This window comes from Vipera ursinii (genome assembly GCF_947247035.1).
Source record: "Vipera ursinii genome assembly, chromosome: 2".
Taxonomy (NCBI): domain Eukaryota; kingdom Metazoa; phylum Chordata; class Lepidosauria; order Squamata; family Viperidae; genus Vipera; species Vipera ursinii.
Genome location: NC_139513.1, coordinates 35,565,858 through 35,579,747, shown reverse-complemented (window position 1 = coordinate 35,579,747; position 13,890 = coordinate 35,565,858). Strand labels below are relative to the sequence as shown.

General features: G+C 45.8%; 1 protein-coding gene across 2 annotated transcripts in view; it reads right to left on the bottom strand.

Moving 5' to 3' along the window:
• SLC25A26 (solute carrier family 25 member 26) overlaps window positions 1-13,890 on the bottom strand; it is a 169,974-nt gene that overhangs the window by 18,323 nt on the left and 137,761 nt on the right. The window contains exons 7-8 of one of the 2 annotated variants that reach the window (XM_083356081.1): window positions 13,319-13,388; window positions 8,217-8,657 (exon numbers count right to left, since the gene is read on the bottom strand). In XM_083356081.1, the coding sequence (XP_083212207.1) occupies window positions 8,515-8,657; window positions 13,319-13,388 (213 nt within the window). In that variant the 3' untranslated portion in view covers window positions 8,217-8,514. Of the gene's footprint in view, window positions 1-8,216; window positions 8,658-13,318; window positions 13,389-13,890 lie in introns of those variants that run through there. The other variant, XM_083356080.1, reaches the window with a different exon arrangement.

Genomic DNA, 13,890 nt, shown 5'->3' with positions numbered 1-13,890 from the left:
CTAATTTGCATACCTGGCATGCAGTGGACATGGGAAGAACTATACAAGAGCAAACAAGCAAATAGGATGCTTGCCATAATCCAGGATTAGCCAAAATCCTTTCCAGTACAAAAACACACTTGTACGGTATATTTTACTTGCTACTGAAAAAAACAGGAAAGAATGACTCGTGTAACTTTTTAAGCCAGGATTGCTGACTTAACTATGCTCATTATGATAAAAATGACTACATTTGAACAATCCCACCTTGCTTCTAAGCTGTGGATGTAACTATGCTGCTGTATTTCTTCAGAAACAATAACATGCATTTAGAATTAGGAATAGAATGTACTGTTCTAACAATGAGATTTGGATACAACTCTAGTTAAGAAAAAAATCAATAGCAATAAAGAGAAGAAGAAGAAGAAAAGAGGTTAAAAAAGCAAAATTTTCTCGAAGGAGAGTACAGTATAATATATGAAGGGCCAAGATCAGACCACTTGATTCAAAAAATCCAGCACCGTAACATTGGCTTCTAGAGATCTACTGTATAAATAGTGAGATTTTCTTCTTAGTTTTGTGGAATGCAGAAAGCATGTGCTTTTTCAAGGTATAGGTGGGAGGACACCTATTTAAATCGATAAAGGCTGAAAACTGCATTTTTCAACTAATTGTCTATGAACTGAGAAAAACCTTTCGATTTTTTAATTTTAACTTCATATATAGTCGCATCCAGGCAGGTAGGTCAAACTGCATCTTAGCCAATATACAACAAACAAGTCTAATTAAGAGCAGACTTTGACTTTCTCAGATGTTATAGGTTTTCTAACGGCTAGTATTTGAGGTCCAGGGGAAGGATAGGTTGAGTGGGGGTAGTTATTTCCGGTCTCTCTTGTAAATAGAAACGGATGTTTCCCTACTCAATAAAGAACCAAGAAATGTTAGTATTTGTGTTCATTGGCATTGTTTTGGAACTCATCTTTTTTTATCACCAGGCTAGATATGATTTCAGAGAAAGAAACAAAATAAAACTACACTTTCTATCTATTATTTAGATAGAGTCTAGTAATCTAATAATATTTCTATTATTGTCCAAGGCATTAATAAAAAAAGGGACTGTTATTTCTTACCATACCCATATGGTCATATTCAGTAGGTTACGAATACTGAGTAAAACATAACAAGATGCTTAATTATAACAAATGTAAAGATCTTATCTTGAGGAAGGAAAAATCAACTGCAGAAATGGAAGTCCCAATGCTTTCCGCAACGTTGGGCACACTGCGTTAGGAAAGCAGAAAGGATTGCTTCCTTGCGTGACCACGTGATGCAATTCCAGAAGCGGCCACCATGTTCTTAGCAATAGTTCAGTGTGGCAACTGGCAACATGGCAGTCGCTTCCAGAATCGCACTGTAATGAAGTGTCTTGTTCCAGCACTACAGAAGGCTCCAGAGCTCTCTTCCAAAGGTAAGAGGAGGGTGTGGGCCCTAGTGGTGTGGGAATCAGACCTAAGTCTTATAGAGATCCATTGGGGGAGGCAAAGGCCTGTGGGGACTCAGTGGGGGGGAAGCAGGCCCAAGGGCTGTGGGGACCCTGAGGGACAGAAGAGACCATGGGATGTCCCAGGGGGTAGAGAGGCCTTGAGAGACGGAGGCAGGAGGGCCTGGGCCTGCACTCTCCTTCTCAGGGCCTTCCCAACCCCTGAGGTATCCCATGCTCCATTTAATGACTGACACGTTCATTTAGCGACCACATCAGGGAAAATAGTTGTGTGAGTTGTTAAGTGAAGCTGTCTCGCCTAACAGCCATCACAACATGAAACCGTAATGGGCAGGCTCCATTATTGTTATGTGTCAAGGACCTGTAAAACAGTAGAGGTGCAGTAAGAATTGTTAAAAACATCTACCCTCTTTGAACAGAGAAGTTCACACCAAATCCCCAGTTTATTTAAGCATGGTCCCAATTTTTAAAATACGATAATATATGCTGGCACAATATTTTGAAGAAACTAATGGCCTAGGTAGAGAAACCACACACACACACACACACACGCACACACACACACACACACACACACACACACCCCATGCACACATCAAAAAAATTCAGAATTGCAGCATTTTCAATTGTAATTATTTAATATAGGTATAAAGTATAGAACCAATATATGTGTTTATATTTTAGTACAGTTCCTTAGAGAAAAAAGCCACCATAATTGGTTCCTCTAGCAAACAGATTCAATGCTACCAAGATCATACACAAAAGTAATTCAGCAATAACAATTTGAACAAGATGCCTTCCAAGTAACATCATGAAGTGCCAGCTTCATGTACATTTTACTTCATAGTATTTCTGATTCTCACTGCCTCTGCTAGGAGAATTACCTACAGGTGAGGTATGAAAGCATAGTGGGGAAAAACAATGATTCCTGCCTCCAGCAACCTGGTGTCTGGGTTGCCCAGCATTAATTGCTAACAGATCTTTAAAGGAAATATAATCCATCTGGAATCAAATAATCGTGACAATTATATGCTATGATGGTACCTATCCCCCAGTGGGCAATCTTTTGCCGATGTCTGCCCACTGGCTAAGTTGTACTTCTTAAAGAAATCCACACTGTATTTAAGGTCTCTTAAAGACTTAGATTTAAGAATATCACCATCCATATTTGTATATTTAGATTAAAAGCTCCTGGAGGACTCACAGCCCCGAAGACTTTCATCAGTTAAAAAGTAAATGTTGATATTCTATAAAAGGAAGATTTGAGACACAATAGGAGCACAAACTTTAAAACTGGGCATTTCCTCTGTAACTCTTTAACCAATTTAGGATTGGAAGAACTGTCTTGAGCATCTGCACAGAGTCACTTCTAAAGAGAGATGTCATCATTGACTTTAAATGCCTTGTATGGGCAGGGAAACTCTCTAAACACAGCACTGCAAACTTGTCAGACTTAATTAGAGCAGAAGGGAAACCAATGCAGCTGTCCAGCTTTATGGACAAAAAAGCCATTGCTAGCATTTCGTTTGCAATCTTCACTTTCAATAGATTTCTGCTCTTATGACAGGTCCACAATTGAAGAAGAAATGTATTTTATGGACAGAATGAAGTGGAAAAACACTACAGTATTCATCAATTTCTTCAAATACATCAAAACAGTATCGTCAATCCAATATATTATAAAAAGCATCAATGTGGATTAAAGCAATCTAACTAACACTGGATAGAATAACAAAACCATATTAACAGCAATCTTTAAGTCTAGCCTTACTTCAGAAAGCAAATCCCTTCTCAGAGCAGTTCATCATAACAATATTTTTTAAAAAATTAAATAATGAAGTTGGGATACAGGGTAGCCAATAAATACATTCAATAATCTAAACTTTTGGGGGAGGCTTAAAAATTAAATGCATTTTTTTAATTTTTAAATGCATTACTGAAGGGGTAGGCTTTTATATTTTTCTCTTTATTCAGGTGAGAAATTATAGTTTTGACCTTGCAAACTCTAGAGAAGAGCAAAATTTGGTTCAAATGTGTCTTGCACGAATGCTTTCATAGCTGTTGAAAAATGCACTGCGTTGTTTTGTAAGTTTGGGGACAGCAACTGTAGCAGTAGAGAGGATTGTTTCAATGTCTTTATTGATATAAGGTATCCCCAAATATACCGACTGTCTCTCCCTCTGGGTAGACTTGTTCCTTCTGAGATTTTCTATCAGTTCCAATCTTGGTCACAAGTTGAAAAAAAGTACAGCCTCTGGCTTTCCCCAACAAAGCATTACATTGACCCTCTCTGCCTCTATAGAGCATCTGACATGTAGAATGAAAGGGCTTCTGATCATGGACTTTGTATTTCCGCGTCCTTGATCATGATAGTGTCTCTTTTCCCTTTGCTATAATACAAATTAAACTGGACAATTTAGCCAATTTTAATTTGCCCAATTCAAAGTGTTGGGAGGATTGTTGTAGAATTACAGAGCAAATGCTGCCATTCTGGTCTCACTTATCAGCCAGAGGATTAAGAGACTGGGGGGAGTGGGGGGGTGGGCTGCATGCCCTCCAGTCCTCTGCTTCAACTAAAGAAGCAGTAGCTACAAAAATCCAGTTTTTATGCAAGACAATCTTCTCTTTGCTTCCTCTTCCTCTTTTTCTTTCTCTTTCTCCTCCCTTACCTTACCCTACCCTCCTCTTCCCAAACTTTTTAAAAACAGCTTCTTTCTTATGTGAATATAAGTTGAAGAGAAGAACTATTCTAGCAAATATGGGCAATTTGTGGTCTTTTCCCCCCCACCATTTTCGTAACTCTCAATTTAAGTATTGAAAATTAATGGTGCTATTTTTCTTCTCCCCCCCCCAGACAGAAAGTACCGTATATACTTGAGTATAAGCCGACTCGAGTATAAGCCGAGACCCCCAATTTCACCCCCAAAAACTGGGAAAAGTTGTTGACTCGAGTATAAGCCGATCCGCCGTTCTGCAAGCCTCCGCCGCCGGCGGAGGCTGGATCCGCGCTCTGCAAGCCTCTGCCGCCAGCAGAGGCTCGATCCGCCATTTTGCAAGCCTGAATACACAGGAATACCCTGTGTGGCCGCAGCTCTCGGGGAAGCCCTGGCTGTCCGCTTCCTCGCTCCACGCTGCCATTCGGGGCCCGCGCGTTCCCCGGGCAAATCGCGGCGCCCAGCAGGCGAGGAAACACGCCCGCTCCAGTCGCCCCCCCTTCCCTCAGGAGACGCGAAGCAAGTGACCGCCCGGAGCTTACCGAGGACTTGCGCGCGGCCGAGGCTTCGGTGCTTCCAGGATCGCGCGCACCTCTCCCAAGCCGTCGCCGTCCGGAGACCTGCCGAAGTTTGGGGAGGTTTGGGGAGGTGCGCGCGAACCTCCCCAAACCTCCCCAAACGTCGGCAGGTCTCCGGACCTCCGTGCCCTGCCTGCCTGCTTCTTTCCACTGCGGAAAGAAGCAGCCTGCCTGCTTCTTTCCGCTGCGGAAAGAAGCAGGCAGGCTGCTTCGTTCCGCAGCGGAAAGAAGCAGGCAGGCTGCTTCGTTCCGCAGCGGAAAGAAGCAGGCAGGCTGCTTCGTTCCGCAGCGGAAAGAAGCAGGCAGGCTGCTTCGTTCCGCAGCGGAAAGAAGCAGGCAGGCTGCTTCGTTCCGCTGCGGAAAGAAGCAGGCAGGCTGCTTCGTTCCGCTGCGGAAAGAAGCAGGCAGGCTGCTTCGTTCTGCAGCGGAAAGAAGCAGGCAGGCTGCTTCGTTCCGCAGCTGAAAGAAGCAGGCAGGCCTCTGTCGCCGGCGGCTGGATCCGCGCTCCGCAAGCCTCTGCCGCCGGCTGGATCCGCGCCCTGCCGCCGGCAGAGGCTTGCGGAGCGCGGATCCAGTGGGGGGGAAAAGCCCTTTAGCAGGATTTGCCTGCATGCCGGCGGAGGCTGGATCCGTGCTCCACAAGCCTCTGCCGCCGGCTGGATCCGCGCCCTGCCGCCGGCAGAGGCTTGCGGAGCGCGGATCCAGTGGGGGGGAAAAGCCCTTTAGCAGGATTTGCCTGCATGCCGGCGGAGGCTGGATCCGTGCTCCACAAGCCTCTGCCGCCGGCTGGATCCGCGCCCTGCCGCTGCGGAGCGCGGATCCAGCCTCCGCCGGCGGCGGAGGTCTAGGGGTAGTGGGGGGGGGGGCTCGCGGACATAGATGGGCTCAAGTGGAAGCCAAGCAGCCCTCCCGAATCTGGGCTTCTGGACGGAGCAGCCGGTGGTGCGTTTCAAAAAGCCAGATAAGGCAGACAGGGAGATGAAGAGTTCAACCGAGTTTACTCTTTTGTTCAGGCTCCCCGATCAGACAAAGAACTAGCCAGCGGCAGGTTTCTCCCCTTTTCCCTCCCATCTCTCTTCCCCCAACCCTTGGGTCCCACAGCAACTCACGAACTCCAGCCGCCCCTTCTCCTTCGAAAGGTCTAGATCCCGAGATAAGATATATACAGAAATATACATAAAGAGAGACGGACGCAGGCTGTTGGTTTCTCGCCTCATCCCACGCACGCACGAGGAGGAGAAACAACGCTCTGGGCGGAAGAGTCCTGGAGAAGGAAAAATCGGCTGCAGCCTCGGGGTAGGCTTCTCCGGGGGCGCCGCCGCGATTCTGCAGGGGCCAGGTAGGGAAAACTCGCCGGGGAAAACGGGTGCCGTTGCAGCGCCCGGCGAGTTTAAAAGCAGCGGGTGCAGATGCCTGAACAAAAGAGGAAACTCGGTTGAACTCTTCATCCCCCTGTCTGCCTTATCTGGTCTTTCAAGAGGAGGGTATTCCTTTCACTTCTTGAACTTTCCCAAAGACTTGCAAACTTTTCCAACCATTACTTCCAAGGATCTTTGATTTTTATTTTTCCCCTTGCGACCTAGAGGAAATGAAGGTGAGCTGTTGATCTAAGTTTCTCTCTTCTTCCTTTGTAATTAAACTGGAAGTTTTACGTGTGGAAGGGGTAATCTGATTTTTCCTTCTCCAGGCCTCTGCCGCCCAGAGCGTTGTTTCTCCCCCTCGTGCGTGCGTGTGTGTGTGTGTGTCAGACAGAAACGGGCGGCAGAGGCCTGGAGAAGGAAAAATCGGCCGCAGCCTCGGGGTAGGCTTCTACGGGGGCGCCGCCGCTGCCGTTCTTTCTTTCTCGTTCGCGGGAGCGCGAGGCGGCGTGCGCATACAGAGGGAGCCGCCGAGCCTTCCCCCACCCGGAGAGAGAAGCGTTTCTGTGTCAGCGCAGGCACAGATACCCCTCGCTCGCGAGCAGCCTTGCCCTAGCCCGCCGGTCGCGCCCCCCCAGATGTTGCGAGCCTCGCCAGCGGCAGCGTTCCTCGGTGTGGGCGTGCCTGCGTCTTTGGGTGTGAGGCTTTCGGAGAGGCTGCCTTTGGCTCCTGGTACTTGCAGCCGGTGTAAAAGAACAAGTCTGTGAAAGCGGGCGAGAATTCATTTCTTTTAAACCGGCTGCAAGTACCAGGAGCCAAAGGCAGCCTCTCCGAAAGCCTCACACCCAAAGACGCAGGCACGCCCACACCGAGGAACGCCGCCGCTGGCGAGGCTCACAGACGCTGCCGTTCTTTCTTTCTCGTTCGCGGGAGCGCGAGGCGGCGTGCGCATACAGAGGCGTATATAGACCCAGGGAGCCGCCGAGCCTTCCCCCACCCGGAGAGAGAAGCGTTTCTGTGTCGGCGCAGGCACAGATACCCCTCGCTCGCGAGCAGCCTTGCCCTAGCCCGCCGGTCGCGCCCCCCCCAGATGTTGTGCCCGGTGCGGCCGGCCCCCCCCTGCACCCCCCACGCTACGCCACTGCACTACAGTCCTCGTGTTTCCCAGGGTTGCCCGTCATGCCAGACATTCCCTATAGCCCGATTCTTTAGCTCCCCACGTTCCTTAATTCGAGCGAATTTTGTCGGTGCTCCGTGGAGAAACAATATGCAAATGCTGTTTATTTAACCGCGCAAAACTTTTTTAAGACTTTTCATTTCTGTTTTATGCATGGGCTGGGTGGGTCACGAAGTTTACCTCTGGGGACAGCCCGGCCACGCCCGCGCCCATCAGCTGTTCGGCGGGCGAACGCCGAACGCCGGTGGAAGGCGCCCGGCTCCGGGGACAGCCCGGCCACGCCCGCGCCCGTCAGCTGTTCGGCGGGCAAACACCCAATGCCGGTGGATCCCGCCCAGCTCCGGGGACAGCCCGGCCACCCGCGCCCGTCAGCTGTTCGGCGGGCGAACACCCAATGCCGGTGGATCCCGCCCAGCTCTGGGGACAGCCCGGCCACGCCCGCGCCCATCAGCTGTTCGGCGGGTGAACGCCGGACCCGCGGCCGCGCCAACTGCTGAGGCAGCCGTGGGGAGCCCAGCCGGTGGAACCCGCCCGGCTCCGGAGACAGCCCGGCCACGCCCGCGCCCATCAGCTGTTTGGCGGGCGAACGCTGAACGCCGGTGGAACCCGCCGGCTCCGGAGACAGCCCGGCCACGCCCGCGCCCATCAGCTGTTTGCGGGCGAACGCTCAACGCCGGTGGAACCCGCCGGCTCCGGAGACAGCCCGGCCACGCCCGCGCCCATCAGCTGTTCGGCGGGCGAACGCCGGACCCGCAGCCCGTGCGGAGCCCAGCCCTCCCTTCTCTCAGCAGCCTGTTCCGAACGAAGGGACAGTTCTTTTTTTTGTTGACTGGAGTATAAGCCGAAGTGGAGTTTTCAGCCCAAAAAAGTGGGCTGAAAAATTCGGCTTATACTCAAGTATATAAGGTAGATTAAAACTGAAGGAGAAGCCCTAGAATAAACAATCTAGTTTTTGAAAACCATGACCACCAAAGTAAAAATCAAAACCTCACCCATTTATGTGATCATCTACCCACTCAGCCTCTTTGATTCTCCTAATATCAAGTAAGGCCCTCAGCCCATGTCCAGATGTGTCATTCCATATCATTCTTCTGTCTTTTGCAACCTATTCGGTCTACTACAGAGAATTAGAAGACTCTCCAGAATACATCTGAGACATTGAGTGGAAGCAGAATTACACTTGTGTGATGTTGGTTGTGATTCAATGCTAGCAGTGGCTGCAGCCACGCAAGGGTGACATGAAGATGGGGAACCTCCAGTTGTTGAAGCTATTTTGACTGTCTTCTGACCAGCATCTGCCTAACATATTTCTTGCCTTTTTGACTTCAAGAGAAAAACCTGGAATCCTGCCTAGACAATTCAAAATGGGTAGAAGAAGAAGAGAAATTCTCATCAGTTTGTTTTAGAAAAAGACTCCTTCAGTCTTCTTTATTTAAACTGACTGAAATTTTGTGACATGCCAATGGTTACATATGTTTCACATATGTTTATTTAATCTTTTTAGCTCGTCCCTTTGTTGCAGACTCAGGACTGACATACATATTTTATAAGACAGCTTCATATGCAGAAGAGGATAATTAAAAGAAGTCCTTCCTCATCCATAAACACAATTTTGTGTAGAATGCTGGAATTCCTTTAGGTAGTCCTTGACTTACAACCATTCATTTAGTGACCATTCAAAGTTGCAACAACAGTGACCTAAGACCATTTTTCATTCTTATGACTTACAAATGGGAAGCGTTCTAATAGACTAAACAGTTTTCAGTCCCATCGGAACCAAGGTCATTTCTGTTTCTCTCAGCTGGAGAGGATAATTCAAGTGTTGGAAAGCCCACTTGGATGTGTTATTGGGGAACGTAGTTGATGGCATAGTCAGTGGGGTGGAAACTGTGACTTTGTATTACTGTTGCTTTTGAGAGGGGATTTTAATCTTGGTTTCACTTTTGACCATGCCGATACTTTGTATCCAATAAACATGTTCTTAGAGGGAAACTCAAGCCTCGGAGTTCTGTATCGGAACCATGACATCTTGAGTTTTTTTGTAAAAATAATAAAAGTGGGATATAAATAAAAAACTAAATAAAATAGCAGGTAGTATATGGAAGACAAAGAAGATACTGGTGGAACCCATTTATAATTTCCTTTCATTTCAATCACTCGGACAATTACTTGATTGCAGGCTTCTGAGTATAATTTAAAGTTTGTATTCCTCGCTCTTTGTGGAATAGCTGTTTTTTATATACATACAAGAAAACATAACCAAAAACACACTGCAAGTTGATAAAACATCATTGAAAGTTGACTCGAGTTTTAATGGCATTAAAAAAAGAAAAGGATAGTGTTGATGATTTAACTTCGCAGTAATGTTTTTTTTCTGTCAAGTATACAACCTTCCTGTCAGAGGACAGGAAGGCCTGGAGGAACGTTGTCCATAGGGTCGCGATGGGTTGGACACGACTTCGCAACTAACAACAACAAATACAACCTTTTGGTTAAGAAATCAGCCAACAATATTTTTTGGGCTAACGTGAGAGATTAAAATCAGAGGGTGCATGTACCTTGTTTCATTTTTTCCCTCCTCTGCTCTGACCTCTCAAACACTTTAAGTAAATTTTGTGGTAAAGCAAAGACCACGAGCACAGAGGGCGTCTGAGACAGTCATAGTATCTGAATATGCTTTTTGTGGTATTAGCAACATTGCTTTGATTAAAGATTGGCCCATGGCTTGAGTTTGTACACTTTTATTTTCCTTCCCCAAAAAACTGTAACTGAATTAAATAATGCAGAGGCAACTGATCTTACTTATATATGTTTAAATGATTTTATACTATGTCCGATTTAATTTTGAAGTGTAATCATATATCTCCATCTCTTCATGACCCATGCGTAATTCAGTACACAAAATATTTTAGGCTTCTGAATTTTCATGGGAAAGGAGGGATAAAAAAAAACCAAACTGTCTAGAGTCTGTTCCCCCATCTCTTATAAGATATATGAAAAGACCAAGACAGCCAAAATCTCCTGCAGGGGAATGTGAGAAGTAAAATAAGTGACGATTCTGGCTTTTTGTTCAGCAACTGTTAATACACTTTGTGACTCCTTCAAAATTTAATTTGGAAAGTCAGCATTTCAGCAGCTTAAGGAGATTTACCAATGGCTTCTCCCCAAACCACATAAAGCTTCTTCACAGATCACACAATGTTCCCCAGATCTCAGCTCATGAAAACCCAAATACCAGTACAGGTAGTCCTCAGCTTAAGACCATATGGAGCCTGCCCAGTTGAGATGGTCATAAAGTAGGTCATCATGTGACCAACCTGATTTTATGACCCTTTTGCGGTGGCTGATAACCAAACTCTTTATTTGCTATGGGGTGTTTTTGCCAAAAACTGGAATTAAACCCTGTTTTTTTTGGCAAAACCATTGCAAACTGCAGTTGTATGACTGTGGGATGCCTGCAAATGGCTGTAAATGTGGAGCACCCAACATGAGGTCACATGACTATGGAGAGATGGGGCTGGCCATCAGAACTTTGGAACCAAGCTATAAGTATCTTTGAGGTGGTTCTTCTTTAACTCTGAACAGGGACTAAGTGGATGGTTGTAAGTTGAGGACTGCCCAGTGGTGGGATTCAGCCGGTTCGCACCAGTTCGGCAGAACCAGTAGCTAATTTTTTGTTGCCTGGCCCAGAATGGACTTCTGGAAGCGGCATCCACACATAGAACCGGTTGTTCACATATTTGAATCCCACCACTGGGACTGCCTGTGGGATACCACGTTACCTCGGGCACAAACGCTAGGTATATCAAAACTATACAAGACTGAGAAATTGTGAGGGCGCCCATTTCCTATTTATCCATCTGCCTTATTTTATACAAAAGAGGAGAGCCTGTTTTACACAATATAAGAGAAGCTGAGTAGACCTCAAGCCTTTTTCTTCTCAGAATTCCCTGCTAGATGTGGAAAAAGTGTTTGGCATAATGGTGCACAAGTAGAGAATATGCAGTCCCTGGGTTCAGTGCATTCCTTTCTATTAAAAAAGGATAATTTATAGCCTACCTTACATATGAACTGAGAAGCTAGGTCCAGTTCAAGCTTCCAAACTTTGTTAAAGTCAAGGGGAACTCCAATAGTCGGCAAAACCCACAAATTATGTCTGTCCAAGACTGTTTTTTAGGCAGCATGTATACAGTTCTGTGTGTTGTTCATTTAAACCACTAGGAAGCTTTTACTAAAGGAAATGGGTTCTTTACTCAGACAAAGGGACATCAAGGCAACTAAAACGTAATGCTCCAAACACAACTATAGAAGCTGAGTGCAAACATTATACCAGAAAATGTCTTCTGGTTTATACTTGATTGATTCAGTGGTTCAATTTCAAGATGACATTGAAAAGGGCAGGGGAAAATATTCTTATTTCTATTTCTGAGATCGTTTTTTTCAAAACAAACAAAAAAAAACAACAACATGATTACAGAGCCTTAAAAGAGAATGGGAACAAAATCTTCAAGTTACATTTTCAAGTAATTTCATTGTCTGAAATAGTAATAATATTAATAAGTACCTAATGTTCATTAATTTCTTCCAGTGACTTTGCATGTATTGGCAAAGAAAATGGAAAGATGGAAAAGGTTTGCTTTTAATGAGTAAGTGCATTAAGTACCTAGTCTAAAAATAGTAAAAACATAAAGGCATGGGAGGAGACTGAAATATGAAGGAGAAAGAGAAGTCTGATGTATTGAAATATTTTCATGCAATGTAAGTAACTGAAGTGAATAAGTGAACCAGTATTTACAAAGATAACTACATTTAGCAGTTCCCTCAAACTTGACTCTTCCAGAAATGTTGAATTATAACTTTCATCATCCCCCGTCACCATGACAACTGGCCATGCAGCTGTTTGTGAGGGGAGTATATTATAATTGCTCTGGGGAAGCCTGCTAGAGCATCTTCAGCTATTTAATCATTCATACAGCTATTTTATTTTACCCTGTATCTGAATGAACTGTTAATTTCTAAGAAAAGACTCCAGATGTTAGGATACCTCAGCCAACAAAAGGTTAAGAACTTTTCCAAGGCCTTTATAACTTCAAATGGTTGTAAGCCGAGGACTACCTGTATTAAAACTGGGTGAGTTTTGCTTAGCGACAGGCCCAGAGTACCACTGTTACTCCTATTTGCACCTTCCTTCCCTCCACCTCCAGAACCTGAGGCTGTGCATTTTGCAAGGTTTTTGCCACTCAATCCTGAATGCCCCCAAATCTCAGATTACTATCAGAACATTTACACTTCCCCTCCACGCTCCTTGTCAGATGGTGTGGGATGGGCCACTTGTGACATCTGAAAGGAAATTATTTCAAAGCAGGCCGTTATAATAGGGCAAGGTGGCTCTTTAAGAATTCAATTAACTCCCAGGCTCTTTTGCAATCAATCAACCCAGAGAATGTCCTGCCACTCTTCATTCCAGGGAGAGTGTCCGGAGACTGCCCAGATGTTTCAGCCTCCGGTTCTCCTCCATGGAAAGTTTCCGCCTGGAGGCTGCTGCTACGGGTAGACATTCTGTTCTCCTGGCTCTCCTTAATCTGGAGTCCTGTCAGAGCTGTCACATGAAGAGTGAATCATTGGAGGGCCCTTGTGCCTGGAGAGGAGCTCAGGGCAGGCAGCTGCACAAACCCACACCCAAATGCACATTCTCCTCACTGAGAGTTTTACTGCTCAACCTTTGAATAATCCCAGAAGCTGACTGACAGACCGTTTGTTCAATAACAGAAATTTGCCAAAAACAAATTGGCTGTCTTTCAAACGGACACCCTGGCCTGGGCTTCTTAGACTCACCTTCTTCTCCCTGTCTCCATCTCCACCCTTCCCCACATTCCATTTTCTTCACTCTAAACAAACCGGAATTATAAAAGAATGCGGCTGCCTCACTGGACTTCATAGAGTTGCGCTCTGTCCCTCCTCCCTGCTTTTCTTCTTCTATGTTTCCCAGGATAACATATAATCCTTTGCACCTGCAAATGCTCCACAGACTGCCGACTGCCAAGAATCCACCACGTGTCCTTGCTTCCATGACCAAAGTTCCTGTGTTTAAAGAGAGAGGAGGTGGGTGGACAAAACGTTAGTCTCTGCTTTATTTGCAGTTTGCTAGCTTCCTTGTCAGGAGGGTGGGTGGGTGGGTGGGTGGGTGGGTGGGAGAGTGCTAGAGTTTTAAATGGCTATTTTTGCGGCATCTTCAATTATAGAATAACTGATCACTTCTACCCACCATCCTCCACCACCACCCTGCCAAAAGACGACAGGTAAAAGTGGTTGGTCTGAGAATGATAAATAGCACTGAAGCTTGCTTGCAGAGAGTTAAATACATATTTTTTTTCAGCCTGGAGAAATGCAATTTTGCAGATACTGCCCGGATCTTTCTTCCTCTTGGGAAGATAAAACACACGAAGAAAAAATACTGGGGAAAAAATACCAGCAGTGACTTCCAAGCTGAATATTCACGCCAAACACTATCTTTTCCAAACAACTGCTCCAAATTACACCATACCCAACACTTTGACCTATATTAATAATATTAAGACTATAC